This window comes from Glycine max, chromosome 5 (genome assembly GCF_000004515.6).
Source record: "Glycine max cultivar Williams 82 chromosome 5, Glycine_max_v4.0, whole genome shotgun sequence".
Lineage (NCBI taxonomy): Eukaryota > Viridiplantae > Streptophyta > Magnoliopsida > Fabales > Fabaceae > Glycine > Glycine max.
The window spans coordinates 3,521,580-3,548,819 of record NC_038241.2 but is presented as its reverse complement, the minus strand read 5'-3'; the positions used below and the strand labels follow the sequence as shown (position 1 = coordinate 3,548,819).

Genomic DNA, 27,240 nt, shown 5'->3' with positions numbered 1-27,240 from the left:
AACGGACATGATGAACGATGATAATAGGTTTAAGATATTTTAGGACATCATAGATTAAATCTTTAAGATATTTAATGTTCTGTTTAGTAAATTTTATGATTAAGTGAAATTTTAATTTGAATTTAAAATATTTTAATCTTTACCTTTTATTTTAGTCTGATGGTTGAGATTATTCATTCTCATTTTCATATAAGATGACTATTCTCATATGATACATTATATATATATATATATATATATATATATATATATATATATATATAGAGAGAGAGAGAGAGAGAGAGAGAGAGAGAGAGAGAGAGAGAGAGAGAGAGAGAGAGAGAGAGAGAGAGAGAGAGAGAGAGAGAGAGAGAGAGAGAGAGAGAGAGAGAGAGAATTATTACACAATTTTTATAACTTGTTATATAATTTGATTTTTATTGATTCAACTGTCGAATTATATCTATATATTACCAATATTGTCTACGTTAAATTTTGTCAAAATTGAACAACAATAAAAAGGTAATATGATGATTCATATTTTAGTGTATTTTAAAATATTATGTTACGTTGATTTTAATCTATATGAACGAGGTAAAAATGATTTTTGATTAATATGAAATTTTGCGTATTTGATCTATATGAAAGAAACTTTCAATCCAACGGTGAGTTTTAAGAAAACATTACCCGATTGAAGTTATTAAATTGTATAATGATTGTCAAAGTTATACTGATGTAGTTTGATTTCTCTTCTCTCTACATATATTATGATGTATCAAGTGAGAATTCTCAGTGTAAAATTCTTTTTTAAAAAAAGTATAATTATATTAGTTTTTTATTATTTGATTGGGCCAATTTTGATTAAATTTGGATAGGATTTTTTTTTTTAAGTCTGCAATGTGATGAATTATAATAAGATTGGATCAAATTTGTCATTAAAATAATTAGGAAAGTGAATCTAATAATATGCAATTTAATACATTTAACTCAAAAATTATTTTTTAACTATTAGTCTTACACAAAGCATGTTTTTAAAAATTTAACCATATTATAATTACAATAATGATTGATCAGTACCCCTAAAATGACAAAATATAATAAAATTAGTTTGGGCTAAAAAGTCCAAATCCCAAAGGTTAAAAAGACAAACAAGGAGAAAGAGAAAGACAATAGTATTAATTATAGTAACAACTAACGACAAGTGATACCATAATGGTTCATCGTTAGAATGGAATATCCCACATTTGAATCCAGATTCATGATGACTCGTTGTTGTTCTTCTTTTGTAGGAGTATTTCATAATTTATTTATTAGTATTATTTTATTAATTTTTTAAACGCAGCCTTAAAAACCTGGTCCAACACAACACGTCACGGTCAACCCTTGCGTTCAAGCGAGACAGAACCGTATCACTCCCTTCAGACTCTGTTGCGATCTCCAAAATGCAGAGCACAGTTTTCCCTCTCTCTCCCAAAACCTCACAAACGCTGTGTCTCTGTTTCCACTTCCAAACTCAACGTCATTCTCACTTCCTCTTCATTCCCATGTCAACCATGTTCTCTTGCTTCTTTTTCTTCTTCTTCTCTATCTTTCAAACTCGCTCCCTCTCATTCTCACCCCTTTCTCCATGCCAGAGCAGCCTCCGTGCCGGAGAGAAGCGCCGGCGAGTTCTCCGACGGCAACACTCTGGAACCTGGAGCCCTGTTTGGGCTCTGGATCATCTTCAACATCTACAACAAACAGGTCTTAAAGGTCTACCATTTCCCTTTAACCGTAAGCACCCTTCAGTTCGCAGTGGGGACCCTCTTCGTAGCTTTCATGTGGGGTCTTAATTTCTATAAGAGACCTAAAGTTAGTGGCGCTCAGGTATGTTCATGTTTGTGTTACTGTTGCATATAATATTGTTTCGTCTGTTTCTGTTTTGTCGTTTTTTTTTTTTTTTTTTTGTGTGTGTGTTTGTTAATGTTTGTTTGTGTTTCTTGGGTTGCAGCGATATTACCACTGGCTCTGGTACATACTTTAGGGAACCTTTTCACCAACATGAGTCTCGGACAGGTTGCTGTGTCTTTCACTCACACGATAAAAGCCATGGATCCTTTTTATTCGGTGCTCCTTTCTGCTATGTTCCTTGGAGAGGTTAGAACTTAGAACTTAAAACTTAGAACACCATTTGTTGCTGTTGTTTCTTTTCAACGAATTTTATGATCCGTTTAATACTGGATTGCCGGTTATTGTTTAATGGTTATATTATATTGTTTCCAACCTTAATCATCGATTAGTAACTTATCTTTTCTTACAGATACCTACTGTATGGGTGGTTAGTTCCCTTGTGCCTATTGTTGGTGGGGTGGCGCTGGCGTCTGCTACCGAGGCCTCTTTCAATTGGTAGGCTCTCCTGCACTGCATGTCATATTCCACCCATAGTGACAGAATTATCTCTTAATAACCCTTTCGTATACTGAATTTACCATATCATCAAGGTTTTAAATTGGTGTCGCGGTTACAGTTTTGTCGTGATCCTTAACATTGTGAGAAATTGCGGACAAATGTGGCTGATGCAGCTGCAATTGTCACCGCAATGCAGTCGTGGAGAGCTTAAAGCCCTTGACATTGCCGCCAAAATTGAATTTAACATCGATTTTTGAAAACATTGCGATCATGTGTCGCATACCAAGTTTTCTTTAAAAGAAGTCTTGTAATAAGGATGTAAAAAGTAACGAATTGCATACCTACATGAACCTGAATCAGGTAGCTTGTAACTATGATTGCATGAAAGGGTGAGAGAAGAGAAGAAATACAACCATCTGAAAGGAATATATGTTGTCATTTGAGTTCGCATTTTCTTTTCTGGAATATTGAATAGGGCTGGATTTTGGAGTGCAATGGCATCAAGCTAGATTACATGATTATTTATGCTGAAAATTCCTTACTAACAAAACAAAATTGCAATTGTGCGTGCTAGGAAATATTCCAAAAGCAGTAGACCAAGGCTATCCAACAACGATCCAGCGAATCCTCACACATAATCCTCCTGCAGGTAAGCAGGTTTTGTGATTTTCCTCTTGGTGTTCTGCTATCAATCACCAATTAACGCATTGGGTAAAATTGCTTCTTTTTTTTTTCCTGGTTCCAAATGGTATAATCTGAAGAACGGTGTTTTAAAGTTTTTTCTTTACCATATCCCTACATATCTCTTGCTTAGATTTTATGTGCTATTCCTCTGCAGGGACTGCTATAGCTCTTGCTAGTGTTTTCCTGTATTCCAGGGTGAAGCGACTTAAGCCAAAGAAAGTTTAATTTTCAGTCGTAAAATTTTGCTATTTGCATGACACGCCTGCTAGTTACATTTCTTAATAGTTCAGATAGGCATTGAGGGTTCTTGACCCTTTACTTTTATTTATTTATTTATTTATTTTTGTTTTAAAATAGTTAGGTCCCCAATTTTATTGTACATGTCTTAGTGATGCCTAATGGTTCTGCTACAAGAAAGTTTTATCAACGTTTAAATTTTGATCAAGTATCACATCCAGTTTCTTTTAATACACTGTCATTTGTTGTTTAAAAGGAATGTACCTTTGTTTTGATAAAGGACAAATATCACAGAGCAAAGAATGATTAGAATTAGGACGAAATGTGCAAATTAAGTTATTGGATACATTTGAATGAGGGATGCCTAATCTCGCATCTCAAGTTTTTTTTTTTTCTTTTAACGTTTGGCATCTCAAATGTTTATTAAAAACTTTAATTTTTTATTCATTTATAAAATAATTATTTGATGGGTCTGCCATCCCGACTCATGTTTGACATATTGAGCCAAAACGGGCCTAGTTAGTAAGGATTGGGTTGCTTAACAAAATAAAGCGAACTCAAGTTAAGTTAACTACATTTCATTGGATTTGTATTTAGAATCAAGGTTTGTGTAGGATAATTTAATTTATTTTCTTTCTATTATTATAGATTGATGAAGTTTTATGATTTAATCAAGCAATTATTTGTTTTTTTTATAATTTATATTAGGTTAAGGTAAATAGTTATTTTTGTCTCTAAATATGTAATCCGCTGATAAATGTGTTCTTGAAAGATGAAAATATAAAATTTAGTTCCCGAAAGTGTAAAAAGTGCGACAAATATATCCGACCGTTTCTGTCCATCATTGTTAATAAAATAGTCTATATGATATAGAGAGATGAATTTGTCATTTTAAATGATTGCCAACATGATCATCTCTAATTGTCAATATAGAGACATATTTGTCATTTAATATTTTATTGACTTTTCGTCTTCCCATTCTTTGGGAATATGAATAGGTAAATTGTCATTTTTGTTCTTGAATGTGTAATTCGCTAACAAATGCGTCCCTAAGAGATAAAAATACAAAATTTAGTCCCCGAAATTATAAAAAGTGAGATAAATATATTTGATCGTTAACTTTCTTCTGTCACCGTTAATGAAATAGTCAAGATTCAAAGAAGTGAAATATGAGATATATTTATCTTTTAGGACAATTTGGAAAAATTTGTAATGATTGGTACACTCTTAGAATGTTTTATTTTGGTAAATTGGTACAATATTTATTTTGGATCATTTCCATTGTGACAGACAAATTATGATTGATAACTAATATTATTGTTATTATTATGTTTATTTTAAATTATGTTTACCAATATATTTTTTTAAGTGATTATTATAATGTTATGTTTTGTAACGATAAAAAATAGCAAAAATTTATCTTAAAATTATATTTTACCTTTAAATGAAACGAAATTTCGGGTTTAACAAATTAGTCCTATAGAAACATATTGATATTTAGGTCAAATAAAGAATTATTGACATTTTCGTCCAATAATCATAACTTATTAACATTTTTTGTCCAATGGAACGTACTGATATTTAGGTAAAAAAAAAATTATTGACATTTTCGTCCAACAAAAATTTGCTGACATTTATGTTCAAAAATGATATCTTTTTGATATTTTTGTCCAATGTAGTCAGCATGGTCACATTGATAATCATTTCAATGACAAATTCGTCATTCTGTGCCATGTAGGCTATTTTATTAACAGTGACGGACGAAAGTTAATGGCCGGATATATTTGTCGCACTGTTTACACTTTCGGGAACTAAATTTTGTATTTTCATATTTTAAGGATGTATTTGTTAGCGAATTACACATTTAGGAGCAAAAGTGATTATTTATCCTTTATACTATTATTCAACCGATATAAGTCAATTACATTCAAATATATGTTGCTTATGTCATTTTATGACATCATCATTTGTCAATTTGGGACAAAGCCGTGTTATTTTTTTAATTTTTTTTAAAATTGATTTTCTATTTTATTTTTTTGGTAGAATATCCAATGACCCGAACTAAACCAACTCGTTCATCACTAGGTTAGTTTGATTTGGGTTGAACAAATTTTTTTTTTCTGGAATTTAAACAAAACCAAACCAATTAAAATAATTAGTTCGGATTTTATTTTCTTCCAAATACAAATTAAACCTACTTGTAAATACTCTACTTTGTGTCTCAAGTAAAATAATGGACAAATTGTTGGGTTGTTTCATACATGAAATAACATGCAAATAGAAAGAAAAAAACAGATATTTTGGGGGAAATTAAATCTTTCTTTGGTGATTTTCTTTAATGATCCTTTACTATTAATTATCTTTGTTCCAACGTTTAAATTAAATAGAAGTTGTTAACTCGGGTCAGTTACTTCACAAGACTTTTTCAGGTATGACTATATTTTGTATTGGGGAGAAAAGCAGGGGTGGGGGGTGGGTGTTCAATTGTTGAGAATGTTTCAAGCTTAATTCAAAATTAACTCTATATTAAGTCTAGTAAATTTTGTACACAAATATCATTAACTAACTGCATTTCAAGTGACCTAGATTTATTTCCCCTTCATCAAGTTAGAAAAAGGTTCACAAACAAAATTTTCATTGTATATTTGAATCAGTTTATTTTGCATTAAAATAAGTTCCAATTAAAACATTAGAGAAATTTTTTTCTTTAAATAATCCTAAAAATTAATCTATTCCAAACATGTACGTAGTCTTTAATCATCAAGCCAGCAAAAGAGTGGAAAAGGTAATATTAGTATGCACGAATTGAACAGAAAATTAAGATTATCAAGCTAATAGTGGACTGAAATCAAGTGCTCCCCTATTTACAAGCCATCCAATGTGGCCATAAATTACTATAATTAGTCTTTCCTCCTGAGTGAAGGTTATGCATTGACTGAAGTAAATGATATTTAAAATTAGTAATGACTGATTAGTAGTTTAGTACTCAGAACATTCTCAAATAAACCTTTTTGACCATAAATTGTAAACACTTTCATGCAGGAGTTTGTCTAGTAGGTGTCTGATTGGTGTATCTGTGTTTTTTTTCTTTTTTTTCTTTTTGACATTTAGTGGTTTGCACATTATCCCTGTACAATTGAAACCAATTTCATACACTATTAAACAAAATGAAGAACCAAATGAACTAATTACTGTCAAATTCTGAATGGATGTTAGTTTGTAGTATGCATGGACTACGGCCTTCGCATACCACTGCATAAAATCTAGTCACAAAGCAAGGTTTGACCACAATAATGTGGTTAACCATGCAAATAACGTAACCGCAATAAAATTATTATACTTGAACTGTAACTTATGGTCAAGTTTCTAGATGTGAAACAATCTTTGGCCATTTGATGCTTCATATCAATTGCCCTGTAATTAATGCGTTCTCAATCTCTCTCTCCTATTAAGGAACACAAACGGAGATGGCTTGAAACGCAGATGTTGCCCTCAGTTTCTGTTACTCCTCTCATGGACATTGAAACAAACCTCACAGAAAACTGTGCCTCACAGTCACAGCCAATGGATTTGCATGAAAACTACTTGAAACCAAGCATGGAAGATCAGCTTCCTTTTGGAACTCCTTCCACGCAGGGTTTCTTGCAAGATTTTCATCATATTGATCATCAGTTTCATGTGAATGGCTCCTCATCATCCAATCCCATTTTTGGGGTGCAAACTCCAAATTTTGATCCCTTTGATCAAAATGTAACATGTGAGTCTGCACCTCCTGATTTTGAAGCTTATGAGTGCAAGCCCTTAGCTGAGAGTAATGGTATTGGACATGCTCATCTTATGAACAATTTCCAATATGCAGGTTACAGTTTGAACCTCCCTCGGACGAATCAACTGGATTTGATGGTTGCAAACCAAAGTTATATGACCTTTAATGCTCTTGAAACCAAGCCTTTGAACTTTGTTGTACCAGATGAAGTCTCATGCATTTCCCCACCAAATTATTATAAGAGAGTTGGCTTGAATAAAAACCTCAGGGAATCTCCAAGCACTAGAAGAACATTCAAGGCCCGGAAGAAGTCCAACATAGTGAAGGGGCAATGGACATCAGATGAAGACAGGTGCATAATTTTATGGAATATATACTTTCCATTGAACATATTGTTTTTAATGGCTATTTATATAGCCTTGTTACATCATTTTTCTTTTCACATAATGGAATTTTGCATATTTGGGTTGAACAAAACACATATCTGTGCTTTGACTGCCTCCTTTAACAGATTGTTGATTCAACTGGTAGAACAATTTGGAGTGAGGAAGTGGTCACATATAGCTCAGGCGTTGCCTGGAAGAATAGGGAAACAATGCAGAGAACGATGGCATAACCATTTGAGGCCAGACATTAAGGTTTCAATTTATCTGTCATATAAGATATATTATGTTACAGTTCTCAGTACGTACTGAGTCTATATATAAAAGCACATCAATGATAAATGCCTGATCCAGTTGTTGAAATCTAGATATTCCTCTAACTCATAACATAAAACCATGATATGTACTTTTAAATATGACAAAATACTAGTACATGCACTAGTAAAGGTTTTTTATTTTGTCATGTCATCATATCATAATTCATGATAAGTTTATTGATTTTGAAAATAACTACCTTGTAAGTCATACAAGGGTGATTTTTAATTAGTTTCAGTATTAAAACACACACACATATATAGATAGTGTATATCTATTAAACTCCTTAAATATGTTATACTCTTGCAATTCATCGTGCCTTGTATTAAAAAAGCAAAGAAACTACTTTTGTGCCATTTTGCAGAAGGACACATGGACTGAAGAAGAGGATAAGATACTGATCCAAGCTCATGCAGAGATAGGAAATAAGTGGGCTGAGATTGCAAAAAAATTGCCTGGAAGAACTGAGAACTCAATCAAAAACCATTGGAACGCAACAAAGCGAAGGCAATATTCCAAAAGAAAGTGTCGTTCAAAGTACCCTAGAGGCTCTCTTCTTCAGGAATACATCAAGAGCTTGAACTTGGACAAAAATCCACCTATAGACTATCGAAAAAAATCTGCCAAAAATGCTAATGCCAATACAAACAGCAATGGCAAAGCAGCAGCTCAGCCCCAGTGTTCAGATCAATTTTGTCTCAATAGCCAGATGGTGCCAAGGTATGATTTTAACGAGGTCCCAGATTTTTGTTTGGATGATAATTTGTTTGAAGAGGGGTGCAGCATTGATTCCCTGCTAGATGATATGCAAAGTGCATCTACTATGGATGAGAAAGGCTTTGATGAAAAAATAATGCAATGTGCTCCTACTATGGAGGGAAAACAATCTCATCAGGGTGGCATGCAGTGTGTTCATGTTGTTGATGTTGATGTGCATCATGAGACTGAGATGATGGCACACACGAATGGGATTGAAGTTAAGAAGGAACTTGATTTCGTGGAAATGATGTCCCACATGAATGGAAACCATTATAGTATACACTCACCATGTTGATTTATTTCATTGTTTCATGTGTTGGCGTTTTTTTTCCCTATATAACAATGATGCAGGGATAGAGAGCTTGGACTCAGTTCTCATATTGTTACTATTATACGTTCACACCAATGGAAGAGAGAAATACAGAGATTTTCTACCATCCAGAAAAGGGAGGAAAACAGGAAATAGTATCAACAATAATAAATTGAAATAAATAATGAGAATTGTTATATTTTATGATCAATAAATTAAATTCCAGCTTGTACTTGAAAATACATTTCAAGTTTTCAACCAGTTTGAACAGTGATAATATAAGATGGAATATTTGTCAGCTTTTCTTTCAGACTCTAAAATATTAACACTATATGTTGAGATTGATTATTTTGTTTTAGTTTAAGCATTTTCTGTTTTAGTAAAATGGTAGCTAATTCCTCTCTTAACTTTGTGGTTTGGTGATATCTAATTATCTTTTCATTGTAATGAAAAGCACGGATTCGAAGATGACATCAGATAAAAAAACAATAAAAGGGTAAAATTAAATAGTAAGTAAATGGAAAAAAATGTATATATATATATTAATTATAGAATGTTTGCCTCGGGAGTAAATGACCTGTGTAACTGTGTAAGGATTAAAGAAACATGTCTGACGGACACAGTTAAGATTGCGTTAATTAATCTCTACTGCTGTGTTTGTTATTATAATTAAGAAAAAATATATTTTAACACTCCAATGCTAATAGACACCGGGTGAGTGAGAAAAATATAGGTATCATAGATGATACGATGTGATCGAAAAAAGAGATAGAGAGAAGTAAGAGTTATTGATAAGATATTTGAAATATTAAAATGTCAAAATATCATTACTCTATAATTAATTTGTATCGTACATTAAGATGTAAAAACTCCCCAATACATATATAGCTTTTTTAGGGTAAGATATACATATATAGCTTTTTTAGGGTAAGATATACATATATAGCTTGTTAGCTTGATTATTGTGTTTCCAAATAATATCATTTTAAGATTATTTATAAAGATTAAGAAAGTTGCTAACACTACTAAAAAAAACTGTATTTTATGATGGCGAAACGATGATGGTTCTCAAAAAAGTCTTAAATCATCTTTGTAGTGGTAATTTTGTAGTAGACATGATAAATGCAAGATTATAAGCCAAATTAATAGAAATTATACTACCCTAATGAACAAATAATCTGAGAAGGGAAGCGTATAGGCCTTTGGCATCCTTGGTGTTTGATAAATGAGATGTGAACTTTTTAGCTATTAATATTGACACCAAATCTCAATACATTATTGTTTTGTCCACCTCATAAGCAGATGGACATTGAAAGTTAGAAACATGTTTCAAATAGTTGAAGTGGCTAATTCCTTTGCTGGGATTGCATATTTTTGTATTTTCTTTTTCTTCCCTTTAACATTTTTATAGTAAATTGCTTGAAAGTTAACCATGATCAATTGCTTTCTGATTTGATTGTCTTGTTTAATTTCTGTTGTGAAATTTTCTGCAGGATTATTACATGAAATGCTTAGGTCAGCAAAAAAAGGGGATTCAAAATCTACATGGAAGGTATAAGATGCTGAATTCTGCCTGAGTTTTTCTGCTTCACCATAAATACAGATGGACCGTCCTTTTGTCTGTTTTGGCCTCAGTCTGTAATTTCATTCTAGGAATTTTTAGAAGAAATTTCATATTGTGATGCTGATGATTGGACATAGGACATATTTAGCAAATCTTTCTAATATTCACCTTCTTGTAAGTACAGTCAATTGCTAAATCATGTTTAGAATGTAAAACTTTCTTTCCGGATAGAAGTTTCCGTAATAAAAGAAAGTGTAGGCTGAGATTTTTGAAGTACATAAAAAAAGCACTTTTCAAAATGTAATTCATATCATGTATTGATTTATTCAACTCAATCCATCCCATTCAACCTATCCTCTATGGGCGACATGGATTAGCCTATTTTGATACCCTTATTAATGGCAAGGCAAGTAAAAGTAATTTTTTATTTAACCTAACAATATTTCTTGTGTCTATGGATTAAAATTAACACTCGTTAATTCATTAGGATTGTCTAACGATGGAGGTTGAGATGATATACACGAAGATATAGATTTGGATTTGAATCACAGTGTGACCATTATATAAAAAAATAAAAATAACACTCATTCGACAAATAAAATAAAGTCAAATTTATTCTAGTCCAACCAGAACTTTAGTATTTTTTTAATGATTTTTTTGGGCGAATGAAATTATGAGTAGTTTAAACTAAATTTATCCTTTCTCAGTGGTTAACTATTCATCAAATTGAAAATACAGGATTAAAACTAAGTTTGACTGAAAATTTAGGGACAAAAATACATTTTTTTTCCTTTTTTTTAATGAAACGTGTAGAACAGAGAAATAAACCTTAAACCTGCACACCCCCGCTCCTCTAGACAGTAACATGTTAAGCAATACGGGTTTTAATACACATCCGCTGCATGAAATCGCCAAGCACTCCTCACATACAGAAATACCAGATCAAGATCACAACAACCATAGTTTCATTAAAGCATTACAACAACAATAGTTTTATACCATTATATGAGATTAACCACATGAATCATATAACAATCATAGTTTTCATTAAAGCATTACAACAACAATAGTTTTATCCCATTATATGAGATCAACTACGTGAATCACACGTCATTAAAAAAAATTTCTTCACCATGGTTTCATCAAAGCATTAAACTCAATATAGTTCTGGAAGAAAATCGATCACCAAATAGAAACGTAGAATAAAATTGCAAGACTAGACCAAATTAAGCAGTGTGTTACTGATACGGGTTTGCAAGGATAAGTAAAACTGGTTTTCGAGGAACCAGGGCCTCCAATCAAAGAATAAAAGAACTCAAGGAAAGCTAATTCTCATTCATGCCTTGCTTGATTTATTCACATAGCTATTTGTACTAAGTGTCTCTAACAGAATTGGGATATTTTGCTTGCAAGGGAAATAAGGGAATCAAAGTTCGGCTTGTCTCCCACTACCAGACAAGCATCAAGCAAGGAAAATTACAAAGCTAAAATTACAAAGCTAAATTCCCATCTCACCCTCAGACGTAGTCTTTCAGGTAAGATGGTTTGATGACTGCTCTCTTGGGCCTAGCTACTAATTGCACCCTCTGCTCTGTTGTAGTCTCTGTATATTCATCCTGCTCTTGAGTCTGAGTTGCTGCCATTGTGGTAGCTTGAGTCTGTGTTGTTGCTTGAGTTTGTGTTGCTGTCCTTATATTGGTTTGCAGTGATTGATCCCCTGTATCAGTTACAATGGGATATCACACATGCTGCTGGAAAGCTCTCTCTGGATGTTTGGAATCAATTTTTGAGTGGTGAGGGAAATCCATTGGCATGTTAACAGCAGAAAGTCCTGCTTCATCGAACACCTTTATCAATTCTTCGTAGACTACTGCATTTCCTTCTGTTGTCAGGTGCAACCCATCCCTTATACAGCAAAACATCAATGTCAGGTGGAATCTCCCATAATTTTCAAGAAAGGTATTGGAATTGATTTTACTACAGATAAAATATGCATAAATAAAGAATAATGTGATTCCTATAATGTCAAATGTAATAAACATGCATTCAAGATTTAACAAGAAAACAGGGTCACACTTATGTCAAAGTCAATATTTCTCTATAGGTTGTGGCAAACCTCAAAAATTTTGTTTGCCAGCCATCCGTTTCTTGCATTTTGGACCATAGATTGATATACCACACGCCCATTTCCTTTGCTACCTCAACACAGGCGTTTGCATATTGACCAGTTACTTCATTTGTTCTTTCAGGTATTTTGGTAGCATTCTCACCATTTACGGATCTGCAAGACCCAACAAAAGCATCTCAAGCATGAAGTTAACTACTATTGAATGATTAGAAGCCAATGCAAACTAACATTCTCTTGCTGTGCCAGAACATTATAGTGTCATGGACTGGCAAGCGTGATACCAAAAAAAATAACCAGGTAATACAAAAACAATAACATGAAACAGTAATGTAGCACAAGTTTCAATACAGAAGCTTTTAATCAGATTAGGAATAATCACACATCAATGGCGAAATACGGCAAAGTTTTTCACAATTAGATACTGATAATCACTAGCATACTGTGAGAGCAGGCGGGTGGTATAGCAATTCAGTACAACAATGATGCCATGGACTTTTTAGATTTATATGACTTGAGGATAAATGATCAAATGTAGTGGATGCCATAGTGGCGCTAATGGTAACAATTAGAATTGTTGTGGTGAATGTAGCAATTATTGCATTTTTTTTAAAAAAAAAACTAAACCTCCCACTTTAGTCCCTGAGATTGTAAACATTGATCATTTTAGTTCTTGATTGTGCAAAATGTCGTTCACATTAATCATGTTCCACTAAAGTGAGGGTTTTGTAAAATTGGGAATTAAGTAACCTGCCCTTATAATCTTATAGACTATAATAGGGATATACCCAAAAAGAGAACATATAAGTCAAACAGGAGGAACAATTCCATTTGATGGTATTGGTAAGATAAGTGGCATAAATAGCCAAATACATAGTAGTGCAGTAAGACGGTGTCTATAAAGGAAGGTAGATTAGGAATCATACCTTGCGTAAGCCAGGCGTCCTTCCTCGCTAAGTGGAGGTGGAGTAATAAGCACAATTACCATAGTTGGTGAGCATTCCTGAAACCCAATTATCAGTTACAATTAACAACAGATATAATATAATTAGCACTTAGGAGGCACATGGAAGAGCTTCTACAGAGCTTATTTGAACTTATGAAAATGGCTAGTGACTCCTATAAGCTCTTTTTAGTTTATTTCAACAAGTTTCAGGGTAAAATTTATGACATAATCTATAATGTGATAATAGCTTACTGAACAAGTGCTTGATTAAAGTTGTTTATCCTAACATACCCATAATGGTATAAGAGTAAAATTCATGTTATGCCCAGTTTTTTTAACAACACAAAAGTACTAAGACAACTAACAGTAGGCTACTCCTTAACTCAATGCAGCAATTAACCCAGAAGCAAAACAACAAAGCTAGAAGAAATCATGTGTCTTTGAAAGCACAAGATGGGAGATCATCATCAGAATCATTTGATCAAGACTAGAGAGTAATAACATGAAATGCTTAAAAGAAATCAAAATTTTGTTCGGTGAACATTCTAGGTAATGAAGACTATCAAACAAAAGAAAATAATTTTTTAACTTTACAATATGTAAAATAAAAATTCTTAAGACTCCAAAAGAGATTGAGCTAGTAAATAAATCTTGATATTTTTAATTTATTTTCCAGGCCATTACAGAGCATTTGAACCAGCATACCCAGAAAGCATTCAAAATATTTGCCTTGGAAGGTAGTACAAGTGTACAACCAGCCATTTGCTGGAAAATATAAAACAAGGTCATAGGCAAACCCAACCAATGGAGCATAATTTTTGCAGATAATGCACATAAAATTGGTGTTAAAATGTTGAACAGGTAATCTGGAAACTGGTCAGGTTTAAATATAAAAATATTGAACAAAATGTAACCTTTAAGTGTCGAACAAATTTTCTGAGGTTCTCTTTGAATTCTTCAATAGGTACATGTTGCCTTTCACTGGTTCTTCCTAACAAAGCTGCATCATTAGCGCCGAAGAAAATTGTGGTAGCAATAGGTGGTTTAGTTGAGTCCTGGAAATGAAGCCATCCATACAACTATACACTAAGAACTCAAGATTAATAGAGTAGTTTGCAAAAAATAAACAAAGACACTATATCTAGGTAGGGAAGGATTTTTTTTTCTAGGGTGGGGGATCAGAGGCTCTGGTGATCTCTGGCCCCTTACTGTTCCAAAACTGTAATGTAAATGAATGAGAAGTTCAGTTTAATCACATTTGGCTTTCTAGTTTGGCCTTCACACTTAATGCACAAACAAATTATATTTGTAAGTTACAGATTCAAAAAACTTAATTAAATTCTTATGCAATTTTTTGTTCAAAGCAATGTTGGCCTTACATTCTTCAATTTTATGCAGACACCCTATTGGCAACAACAAAATTATGAAGTGTATTTAAAAAGTAAAGGATTTGATTTCTTCTAGTTATACAAAACTTCTTTTTTTGTTGAAGAAATGAGGTAGCTCACTTAGAGGATTATTGTATAGGTCCGAACCGCAAGCAGTTTTACCCTGTTGCAACTACTCAACTAGTTCCTAGACATCAAGGGATCTCCCTAGGCCCTAGGGAGGATTTCCCACCAAGCGAGGAAAGCAAGTTCAAATCCACACCCACTGGGAAGGTGAGAGTTTGTACTAGATTTTTAACCACTTATCTCAACCCACATTGGCTTCAAGTTATACAAAACCTTGTTTTGGTGTTGAATAAATGCGATAGATGTCCACCTAGAGGATTATTGCACAGGCCCGAACGACAAGTAATTATACCCAGTTGCAACCACTTAACTACCCCTAGGCACTAAGCGATCTCCCTGAGGAGGGTTGCCCACTAAGCAAGGAAACTGACTTCTAGGGATTTCGAATCCACACCCATTGAGAAGGTGACAGTTTGTACCAAATTCTTAACCACTTATGTCAACTCACATTGGCTTCAAGTCATACAAAACCTAGTCTAACATGAGTGAGACCCAATTAATTTCAAAGATTATTTCATTAATTTTATTATCAAATATGAGGTTAAAAAATAGGGGCAAATGTACACCCACTAACAGATTAAAAAATTATTTAGGTGAGCATCAAATACCAGAGGGAAGAGATGGTCCAGTAAGAACATAGCCCACTTAGTGTTGTATCCACCATAACCACGAACAAGTATATCAGCCTGCAAATGCAAGCCATTAATTCTGAGATTTATGATTAATTAATTAGAAAATGGATCTCATGAGAGAGTGTTTGGGGGAGAAAAAAGGTTACCCTGCGAGAATAGGCATTGGCAAGAGGAACACCCCATCCATTCTCTCGGATCGATTGCTCCGTTATGGAGTCTCCAAACAACACTATCTTTGACCTCATCATCGTGTTCACGCCAACGTGCTTCTATGTTCCACACCATTCAACACTTAAATCACGTCTCTGCTTCAACCTAAAATGCTACCTCATAGTACTCCGTACAATAATTAGTGACCCAAATCCAACCACGTTTTACACGGATGGATTGCCAGTTACTCAAGACACTGATGTTTTTTTCTTTCCAACAGTTTCATCGACAACTTTAACACTCAACTGTCCTACTTTGCCTTTCAAGGACAGAAAAATAATAATTGATTCTTAAAATTGTGTTATCCCCATATTAGTCCTTGGTATTGCTATTGACTCCCAAAATTTCTGAAAACATCCTTTCCCAAAATGTAAAAAAGAATCGTAATTTCATTACACTAGTGGTGCAAAAAAAGTCTGCAATGAAATTTTTCGCTACGTGGAAAATGCATGAGTCCTTTGTGCAAGTGGGAGTTAATAAAGTATGCACAATGAAAATTCCACTGTATAATATATAAGGGAACCATGCTGAAAATAATACACAACAAAAGTATAGTTCTATTTTATACTATATGGTTGAAAGTTTGCATTGTTTCATGTAAGACTTTTGTCACAAAAAGATTAGGAATATGCAATATCTTTTTTATTGTGGCACAACAGAAGACAAGGGACAATTATCCTTTAGAATCGTGATTTCATTGTGTCAAAATTTATGTAACACAAGAAAATCACATTTTTGTTATTTAACAACTTATGTAATATATCATAATTGTGATTTCATTGTGTTATCAAAATCCCCCCAAAAAATAGAATCACAATTTTGTTGTACAAAATAAACAATGAAATCATTATTCCATTATATTTACAAACACAGAAAATGATACCTGCATAAAGGAGATAAAGGAGAGTTGTGTGAGGCAAGGAGTGAAGAGAGGGAAAAAGGAAAGAAGGAAAAGTGAAAATAGTAAAATGAATGAAAAAAGGGAAGGAGATAAGAGTGGTGGGGGTGGGAATGGTGGTGTTAGTTATTGCAAAATGATATTTTTGGTCTTTACTCTAGGTTCTTGGGGTCAAGAGCAGTTTTATCAATCCCATCTCCCGTCCTACCAAGATAGTGGGTCAGTGGTCCAACTGATTGGTAACTAATTGACCCGGTTACATAATTTGATTGATCAATCCATACTTCAAATTTAAAGTACCTAATTGACCCGTTTTAAATTATGCTTAGTTACATGGTTGTAATTTTCATGATTCTTGCTTAGGTTTTGGTTTGGTTGGAGTTTGCAGGTACTTTTGTCCCTATCATTCTGAACAGTTCCAATTCTACTAAAAAAAAGTATAATTTAAAACGTGCTAGAAGTTCTAATTTTTAATAGACATTTTCCTAACTACTTTATTAGAAAGTAATCACATCGAGTTCCCGCTGCATCCATTTATATCACTTTCTTGAGCTCCCCATAGTATCTTCGTACTGAGTAATGATACCATTACAATTTGATCGAACCCAATTTCAGTATATTTGATAATGCATGGTGATAGTAGTGCGTATCAAAGAGGTCAGTGCAACGAGAGTTTGATTTCCACTAAGTTATGTTCCATATCTAACTAGATGGATCATGTCCTCAAGAGCGCCACGATCCCTCATCTCCTTCGTGGAAACAATCTTTTGTATCCCCATGAAAACACGTCTATTACAAAGTAGACAACCATAGTGATCATAATTCACTGTCAGAAGGCATTAAAGAGGGAGAAATTACTGTATAACTTTGGGGCCATTATGAATCCATGATTTTGATCAAATGTGACATGTTGTTGAGTTCTATTGATTCTTTCACTTAAATTGAAAAATATAACTTTGTGTCACATAGAAATTGATCAAATTTATGAACATGCAATGTTCTTAGACTGTAATAAATTGAAAGATATGCAAATTTCACATTTGGTAAGAAAAGTAAAACAACCTTTCGGCATGGTAGTCATTCACTCATTATCATAAAGTTTATTTATGAAATATCTATTTTAATGATAATCACTTGCTGTCCAACATGATCAAAATATAAGAAGACAAGCACCAAGTGTGCGTAAATCAACTTCTGTGGGGGTTTTTAACTTAATCAGTTACCTGGAATTCGAGTTATGTATGTAGTCACTTGAAGGAAGAGTTTTTGTCATCCATAATAATCTTATTGGCTTAAACATGATTGCTCCAATAGAGGATAATATAAGAAGACAAGGGAGAGATAAAATCATTTGCATGAGGGTCACCCACTAACCCAAAGATAATAATATTAAATATTGGCTAGTAGATTTTTAATGAACCTACCCCATTACTCCTTTAATTTAGCCATAACCTCACGTATTCATGATTATTTAAGGATATTTCGAACCGTATGTGCCAACTATATGCAAACAAAAGTAGGTACGCATATTAACTCTTCATTTAACGTACTCTAGCCATTTCTGAAAATTAGAACGGGATGCAAGTCTGTCTACAGCTTTGAAATGCATAGTGCTTATAAAGACTTAAGAGAGGGGCTTAACTTGAGGATGAGTTGGATGGCAGATGTAGGACCAGAGGTTCACTTGGACTACAAACTTGAAACTAATGCTGTCTACGCAAGTTTTCCAACCAGGAAAAGCCAACGCCTAGCGAAAAGCACGTTTAACATTCGTAGTCTAACTCTTTGCATCATTGTCACTATGTTGAAATCAGCACTTTTTCAGAAAAGCTTTATCATAAATATTATATTGACATCAAAGTCACTCTATTTCTTTTTAAAGTAAGCTATATAGTGAAAAAAAAATGAATAAATGCTTGGTTGAAATTATTCACCACCAATTCCCTACGACCACCCTTTTCACCACAATGATGAATGGGAAAACAAAAAAGTAATTAAGTACATTTCTTGAAGCACTTTAAAATTTAAATGTTGTCTGCAATTTGGTTTTATAGTTTTACATAGGTTTAATAATGTGATATCTACACTTGACACCTTTTCATTTTAGTCCCTATTTGAAAATACCTTAGATTTTACAAATCAAGTCCTGCCATTTATTGAAATTACAACGGTGTTGAATTTGGTCTCTATACTCGACATTGTTTTTTTATTTTAATTTTAATCCTTATATGAAAAAGAGTTGCACCTCATCTTGGTCCTTCCATGTAAAAAGGCTCTACATTTTGGTCCCCACGTGAAAAATACTCTTAGCCCCATCATAACTTTAGTATACAGTGGGGATCAATTTGTAATTTTTTTTCATATAAAGACTAAAATAGAGTTTTTCATGTAAGGACAAACAAAAGGTGGTGTCAAGTGTAAGGACTAAATTTATAATTAAACCTTTTACATATGTTACAGAACATATGCAAGTAAATTTGGCAACAAATCAGCTGAAAAGCAAGGTTTATGATTCACAGCTATGCAATGCTTTATTTAGCCAAAGATAGTAACATAAATATTTATCAGAATCTTTGTTTCCGAATCCCTTCATTGCTTTTTTTTTTTTTTTTTTGCGGTTCATTACATATAAACTACACATAAATAAACCTAAGACAGTTAGATTCAATGCCATCTATCCATGAACTTGAAAATACCCCTGCTCATTTTGTATTAAGGTATGTAATCAATATGGTTAAATATTGAAAGGAAGAAGAGTCAAAGACAAAAACATCTATAAAATGACTTCTGTTACATAAACCAAGTTCACGACCTCTAGTGAACTACTTAAAACTATTTTCATCAGACTTAAGGATGCCATATTAGCTTGAAGGTAAGCCATTGGAATATTGTCCAAGAAATTTTGGCTGTGGACTAGCACTCTTCTTGAACTTGATCGCCTCCATGATCATGATTTGATCCTAGGCTGCTTTTCCTTCTGAATTTAGTTACTCGAGAGCTGTGAATCCTTTGAGATATTTCCATAAGCAGGTACAGTGTCTTCACATGATTTTGGAGTTGAACACCTTGATTTTTGATTGAGGCAGATCTCCCCACGACTCCTTGTAATAATTTCGTCAAGAATTTCCCCACTATTATTATTGACTGTTGTTGTCTGACTTCCTGAATCCTGTGAGGTGGATAAACATTAATCTGTGAACAAGAGATTCTTTGACAGATACATGTAATATAATTCTAGGCAGAATATGAATCTCTTGTGGTCTAAGCTGGCTGAGTTTGTACTCCACACAACAAGTACCCAAAGAGAGGCATTTTGCAAGTCAGAAAATGATTGTTTGAAAAAGAAAATCAATGCACAAACCTAATGGCTAATGATAAGGACTAAATTGGAGCATGTTTTGTGCATTCTCACTTGTAAATGGAACAAATTAAAAGAAAGACCTTTTATGCTAGTTTGATAATGGTTCAAACTACCTACATCGAATGACAAGTTGAAACTAATAGCAGGTGCTTCCTCGTATGCTGCAGCATCCAATTCTTGAAGATGGGCTCCTTTAAAAAACTTGGGAAGGAAATATTGGCGTACTGGGATAAGAAGCATGATTAACAATGGGAAAAGGACCCCAGCAATTGGTATCCAGGTTAGACCAAAGCAGAGAAGCAAGTAAGCTGTCTGGAATAAGGTAAACATGGCAACCGTTTTGAAGGGCACGGTCTCAATTAAGGCTGCATGCTGTTTCTCCAGCACTCTAGTAAAGAGACAAAAGAAAAAGGAATCAATATCTTCAACATTATAAGATGTAATGATAATGCTAAAGATGAACATGCAAACACGTGTTAATTAATCTCAACATGGATATATGTTGTAGGAGTCTTGGAATAAGCACATCCCAATAGGTCAACAACTTTCGATCATTATTTGAGTAAAAATAAATAAATGCAGATAGTGAAATTCTACAAAATGACAATGCATGCTTCTTATCATCTTATGCACTGAAATTAGTAAGTTGGTGTTGGAAGAAATTTTACACAATATTTAAATCCATGAATCCTAGGACCATGAAAATGATATAATTGACTATGAGCATAGATATACTTGTATCTTCGACTTGGAGCAGTGAAAAGATATAATATTCTCTCCCAAAACTGATTTCCGGGCAAGCTTTCAATTGCCATAAAAGCAAAGTAACCCCAAAGCACTGAAGTTGGTATCTTCTTCAAAAGAGGCATAGCAGCAACACAAGCCGCAACCATCAATGCCTGCAGCAGATTGCTGAGGCGCTGTTCTTTAACTTCAACTGGCAGAAGGTCATCAACATCGTTATCCACATCGAAAACAGTCTCATCAACAGGGGAATCAATGTATCCATGACTTGAAGCCAGTTGGATGGTGGATTCCTTCAGCTCCTTTAGCCCCTGCTTGAAGAACAAGATATAGGATAAAGGAGAGAGAGATCACAAATTCAAGTCAATTGGGAATCATAGGATTATACTTACCAAGGCAGGTGGTATTTGGCGGGCTAATGGAGTCTGCATTTGATCATATGCTTCTTGCATACTTCGGTATAACTGACACAGGTTCGTATTTTTCTGCTTGCTTTTTCGTGCAACAGATACAAGCTTATTGCGCAAGAGCTATTCCAAACAAAACAAATAGCAGTGATTGGCAGTTAGCTTAGCTATAATGAAGCAAAACTTAGCAAACTGGGCTATACAAGTTTGTCTGCATATAGAAAAACTAGTGAAATGAAATGATACTACAGGAGGAGATAATGAAAGGTTAAGATAACTTTAGTTTCAGAATGAAACTGATTGTTACTTTTCATCAGTAGCATGTATAATCAAATCAGGATCCAAGACGGTTATAAAACCAAAAATCTGAATGAAAGAGATGGTTAGATCTGGTAACTGCCAAAAATAATTATTTATCTACCAAAAGGATTCATGATTAACAGTTGCGCCATAGAAATATCAAATGTAAGAAAATTATATTACCTGATGTTTTAGAGTAGCTAAGCTTTTAGTATGCATTGGAGATTGGGGAATCACGCCGTTGGATGGAGGGATTCCAATAAGTCCACACAATATGGTCTGGCAAACAACATAAATAAGATTTTAAAAGGAAATTATTTGCTAGATGTCTATACACCAGGCTGCCTCTTGGCATCCACTGGTATTGCAAATGAATTTCCAAAATATTTCAGAGAAATAACATACCAAGAAGCCCAAGAGGAGAAGGTCATAATGATAAGAAGAGGGTTTTCTTAGATTGAACTCCTTCTGCTGGGCAAGTTGTGATGCAACACTGTGATCAAAGTAGTAAAGCACGGCAATCATAGTTGCCGGTATAAATGCTCCAATAATATAGATGAGAGGCACATTCAACATTTCCTGCCCAATACAAGAAAAATGAGCAAAGAACTGCTTTTTAGGGGGGAAAGCTAGAATTTGACTTGAGTTTAATGTCTATGCACACCAAATATAAAAATTTCTACACTAGCAACCAATAAAAATCACCATTAGTATGAATTTTAAGGTAATTATTATAAAAGTTAACAAACATATCATATATAATAATTTGTGATTAGATGACAGTGTAAAACTGTTTTACACAGTCACTGCATAACCTATTTTCTCCACTTGGCTTTCCCTGAAGTGACATTATTTATCATCTACTGTGAGAATGATATCCACATTAAATAATCAAACACACCTTAATTACAGTCCAATTTGAGTGTGCACCAGGAGACCATGGATTTGGACTGAAAAGTCGCCTAGGGATTCCCATCGGAACCTTATTGGTTGGTATATAAGACACAGCAGTCCACACAAGAATCAATAGTGGGACTCCATAATCAGCTACAAATCCCCGCAACCATCCTATAACATAATCATATTTATTAGAATTTGGAATATGTTGATCAGACAAATATCTTATATTGCAAAAACTAACCAGCAGAAAGGCAATTTTGAACTAATGTAAAAAAAATGGAAATAGACTGTAGAACCAGCACGCAAGGACACAAAACTGGTTTATCTAAGTCATAACAAACTTTAGTATATCTTGTAATGTATAAAATTCCTTGGTGAAACTTAACATCAGGATTCAGAAGTATAACCAATACCTGCCCCATATCGCCAGGATCTAGCCTTACGGCTTCTAAGTGCAGTAAACAGCAGGCCAAATGACAAAACCAAAGCAAACATTCCATTGCCAAACAGCCAAGAGGATTGGAGTGCAATCTGATTGGTACCTTCTCTCTGGGACTGGGGCACACCAAACTCTTCCACTAGTCCCTTTAAGAAAGAGATTACTGACATTATTAAACAGGAGTTTTTATTTTGGTAATTGTAAATAAAGGACACCTATATATGATCCAAATATCTCCAATTTTCATTTTACTTAAGAAAAATTGTTCATGTTTGGTGCATACTCACCCTTATAGCCTGCTGCATAAAGAGCATTGCTATTAGCAGACCAAATAGTTCACCTGCAAGGCGTGTGAATCTGTTGATTATGGAGCATGCACCAAGAATGGCCAGCAAGAAGAGCAACACGGCGGTCCAAACACACACCCTAAAAATCAAAAGGTGGAGAAAATTGGTTCAATTCAACAGTAATTTCCTTTTAATAAATAACTAACCACTCAAGGAAATAAAGAGATACCATCCAGTCCAAGGCAGGAATAGTTTGTGCCCCAAATCCTTTCTACCTTTTGCGAAGTCATACAGGAATGTATACATCAGAACTGTTGGCTCGGCTACGCCTAGTATGAGGAGGGGCTGCCCTCCTAAGACTGAATGGATAATGCCACATAGTGCGGTTGATGCAAGGGTCTGCACTGCAGTTAGAGTTCCATCTACAAAGTATAGCCAATGAAGCATTTCTTAGCAAAAAAACACCAAAGTACCAAAAGGGACACTGTGAATCACAAAAGTACTGTACCTGTATTTCTCTCTAGTTGCTCCCCAAAAGAGATAACTGGAATTGCTGAAGCAAAAAATATATATGTAGTTGGGGCCAGGATCCTATATCACACAACATCATAATTAAATGTTTGACAAATCTTCGCCATTAGCAATAGTTATGTATTATATTGTAATTTCTTGGAAGCGGGTGGCTTTTGGTTCCAAACTTGAGGCAGCTTAGCTTGTTTGAATAAACTTCTCCATAAGCACTTATAAGACAAGAAAATAAGAAGGTAGGATGAAAAAAAAATCTCCCATAAGCTAAAATTAGCTTATGCATGAAATAAAATAAGCATTTGGAAAAGCTTAATTGGAGAGCTTCTAATTTATTTATTTTTTTTGGGAATTCAAGAGCTTCCAAAAATTAGTTTATGCATTAGTTAATTTTAACTTATAGAATAAATTTATTTCATTTTACCATCTTAGTTTCTTCCTATAAGTACTTATGGAGAAGTTTATCCATAGTCGGATTGAAATATCAGAATCTGCAAATTTATACCACAAACCTGATGCCTGCCCGGAATCCACTAGTCCAATCTTGTTTGTAGCACACAAGTCTTCCTTTGAGGTCATTCTTGATCCCACGTAAGGGAACAAATGTTTCTTCCATGAAGGTATTAGAATATCAAGGGATGAATACTGGTCTAAGTTTTTGTTTATAGAAAAATGGAGCAGAAGATATGAATGGAAGATGGTGAATCACTTCAAGGGACTCTAGAGGAAAATTATGATTAAAGTTGCTTAGTTAAAGTATCCATAACCAAACTTTGAGCAGGGAGAAGATAAACCTACATGCCTTAATCTTCCTAAATAGGACAGCAGGAAAAAATGGATGTCCATCTTTTGGATGTAGAAGCACATCAGGCCAGAAAACGAATAAACGAATCCGGACGATGAATTCACATTTGTAATTACAACGAAAATGTTTTAGATATATTGTTATGAATGACCAAAGAATGAGTTAAGTTAGCAAAAGAATGAAAAAAACTCCCGGGTAGGTGGAATTCAAGAGTATAAGAGAATTTTGTTTTCAGTTACCAAGCCAGAAAAACAAACACTCTTATAAGCTGAAAATGAAGAGTAGAGTTCAACCATGACAAAGCCAAGATCCAAAAAAAAACTCTTTCACTTTCTTACCACAGAAACCTTCCATATAATCATCATTCTGAGAGAACAAACGTGAGCAACCCCAACTGAAACGTTCCGGTTACATGGCAGTTTGACACACTTGTTACATTCAAACTGAAATTTAAGTTCTAAAGGTATAGCCTTTGAGAACAATACAAACAAATTAACGGAAACCCATCATTGCAAGCTGCATTAGTTACAACTCACAAACGCTTGAGACAGAACACAAACAGAGCTAGACTCAGATGGGTTTATGTGGCAAGATTAACGAAATTCCATGACTGAAACCATGATGGGAATGGTTCAGAATACTTGTGACAAGTTGGACATTAAATGGAAAGAGAAATGTTATCAAAAAAGCTTTTTCTTTTGACAAGAAAAAAAGATTGCAGTTACATTAAAGTGATGTAGTACTAATAAAGAAGTGAAGAGGTTAAGGTAAATAAGATTCAGACACGCACTCTAAGACTGTAATTGAAAGCACTTTAGGAGAGAGAGTTAACAGTTTCCGAGGCAGTGAACGAGCAAAGCATGAGTAACTAGGAACTAGGAAGTACGCAAAGAAACGCACGCTGCAATTTGAAGACTTTTGTGTGACATGTGAGAATGTGTATTAAGCAATCTCATGCATATATAGTTTTGATTCCTGAATGAAAATCGAAGTGGAAGTAGCGATAAGACGAATCAAAACCGCAAATGGAAGTGTGACGTAAACACAGGTATACATGAAAAAGATATTTTATTTCCTAAAATAAATCGTTTATATTTTTTAAGAGGACGTGATATTAAATATTTATGCATTCATTTTTGGACCTACTCTGACACTTTACACTGGTGGTATATTAATTTCGAAATAACTTGCTCAAATTTAATTGAAGTTACTTAAAATTTTCCAATCAATGCAGCGACAACTAAGAGTGTTTATAGCATAAGAGCATCTTCAACCCCAAACATCATTGCAGGTTCTTAACTTTTTTAAAATGGATGTTACCAAATCACATCAGTTTAAAGAATTTTAGTAATTTTTCATTTTAATGACGTAACGCTTTAAGAACATCAAATGGGTCTCAAATTATCACGTGTCTTTATATTTTTATAAAAATGAGTCTTAATTATCTTTTAAGTTTTAATAGTTAAGAATTGGTTCTTATATAAAAACAGTTTTCACACTGACAACATCTTGTAATAGTGAACCAAGTTATAACGGTTCTTACATTTATATTAACATTTCTAATAGTGAACCAAGTCGTTTTTCCTTAGATGAGATAAATTACATGACTGAAATGAGTTATTATTTTTCTTAAAAATCATGTTTATAAACAAATTATTGATATGTAAATCTTACTTAATAGTTTTATTTATAATTTTTCATTTTTTACTCTCCTATTACCCCTTAGCAACCATCTATGTAATCTTCTTTCACATGAATTAGATTAAGTTGAGTTTATAGTGATTTGAACTTAGACTTATTAAAAAACGGTCAGATTGGGTTGAGTTTGTTAAAATTGTTTGAGACAATTTGATCCACCCAACTTAACATGTTAAATTTTTTTAAAAATATAAATTAAATTAGATAAATTTTTTAAAAAAATAATATATATGAAAAGTTAGTGGAGATTAAAAGTTAGTTAATAGTCATATGACCACTGAGGGGTTCTCTTGTGAAGGTTAATGTTGATGGGAGTTCTCTTGGGAACTCAAGGGCTTCTGGCTTTGGCGGCTTGATTTGAGACTCTCTAAGCCAATGGATTAACATCTTCTGAGGTTCATAAGGGTTTACAACAAACATCAATGTTGAGTTACATGCAATCTACACTGGGTTATTTCTTGCGTGGAATTTAGGCATGTTCAGTGTGAATCGGATTTGTTGATGGCCCTCCAACTTATCATTAAGGGCCATAATGATTTACATCCTTTTGTTGCAATCATAGGCGGTTTCAAGTCCCGGCTACCCTGGGCAATTGCCCAGGCTCTGGCATAACCCTTTTAATTTTATGTTACTAATATTTTTCTTTTTTTTTTTTGGTGCTGTACTATTATTTTTCTTTATTAATGAATTAAACGGGCAACTATCATGTTTAGCACGCAGATTCAACAAAAAGTATATTGATGTTAAATAGTTAGTTGAACTAGCTGGCATAACCCTTTTTGTGGACTGTGTATTCTTATCCTTCACTCTTTTTTTTTTTTTCTTGGTAGAATTTTCCTTTTCATTTATTTACCCTTTGTAAACAATAATTACGATAATTCATGCAATAGGGTAATAACAACTATAGAAACACCAATCACATGAATTCATTATTATTGGTCAGCTTTTTCACAAATTTACTATGAGCTTAAAGCAAATATCATGTGATGTTGTTCTATAAATCTAAGTTGTACATTTATCAATTACTAGTATTTTAGTGAATGTTTATTTTATATAACTAAAAT

The 27,240-nt window shown here is 33.7% G+C and overlaps 3 protein-coding genes and 1 long non-coding RNA gene across 5 annotated transcripts; 2 read left to right on the top strand and 2 right to left on the bottom strand.

Annotated features, from left to right (window-relative positions):
* The first annotated feature begins 1,391 nt into the window (after positions 1-1,391).
* On the top strand, positions 1,392-3,808 carry LOC100817189 (uncharacterized). Of its 2 annotated transcripts, XR_005891723.1 has the most exons (4): positions 1,392-1,845; positions 1,970-2,364; positions 2,942-3,016; positions 3,206-3,808. It is a non-coding gene; the product is annotated as an uncharacterized lncRNA (long non-coding RNA). The 2 variants fall into 2 exon arrangements; XR_005891722.1 differs by having other exon boundaries at positions 1,392-2,364.
* A 2,903-nt stretch (positions 3,809-6,711) lies between these two features.
* LOC100816653 (transcription factor MYB98) lies at positions 6,712-8,806 on the top strand. The gene is made up of 3 exons (XM_003525458.4): positions 6,712-7,406; positions 7,566-7,692; positions 8,117-8,806. The coding sequence occupies exons 1-3, from the start codon at positions 6,712-6,714 to the stop codon at positions 8,804-8,806; spliced, it is 1,512 nt and encodes a 503-aa protein (XP_003525506.1).
* A 2,890-nt stretch (positions 8,807-11,696) lies between these two features.
* Positions 11,697-16,252, bottom strand: LOC100819686 (GDSL esterase/lipase At5g62930). The gene is made up of 6 exons (XM_003525392.5): positions 15,749-16,252; positions 15,579-15,656; positions 14,371-14,511; positions 13,437-13,513; positions 12,502-12,666; positions 11,697-12,290 (listed from the first exon to the last, which is right to left on the bottom strand). Exons 1-6 carry the CDS (start codon positions 15,848-15,850, stop codon positions 12,125-12,127), a joined length of 729 nt encoding a protein of 242 aa, XP_003525440.1. The 5' UTR covers positions 15,851-16,252; the 3' UTR covers positions 11,697-12,124.
* Positions 16,253-19,270: 3,018 nt separating this feature from the next.
* Positions 19,271-25,503, bottom strand: LOC100815420 (probable boron transporter 2). The gene is made up of 12 exons (XM_003525384.5): positions 24,186-25,503; positions 23,657-23,739; positions 23,378-23,570; positions 23,149-23,287; positions 22,836-23,007; positions 22,424-22,590; positions 21,928-22,101; positions 21,706-21,801; positions 21,208-21,345; positions 20,807-21,126; positions 20,189-20,459; positions 19,271-19,879 (listed from the first exon to the last, which is right to left on the bottom strand). Exons 1-12 carry the CDS (start codon positions 24,287-24,289, stop codon positions 19,694-19,696), a joined length of 2,043 nt encoding a protein of 680 aa, XP_003525432.1. The 5' UTR covers positions 24,290-25,503; the 3' UTR covers positions 19,271-19,693.
* Between the last annotated feature and the right edge of the window lie 1,737 nt (positions 25,504-27,240).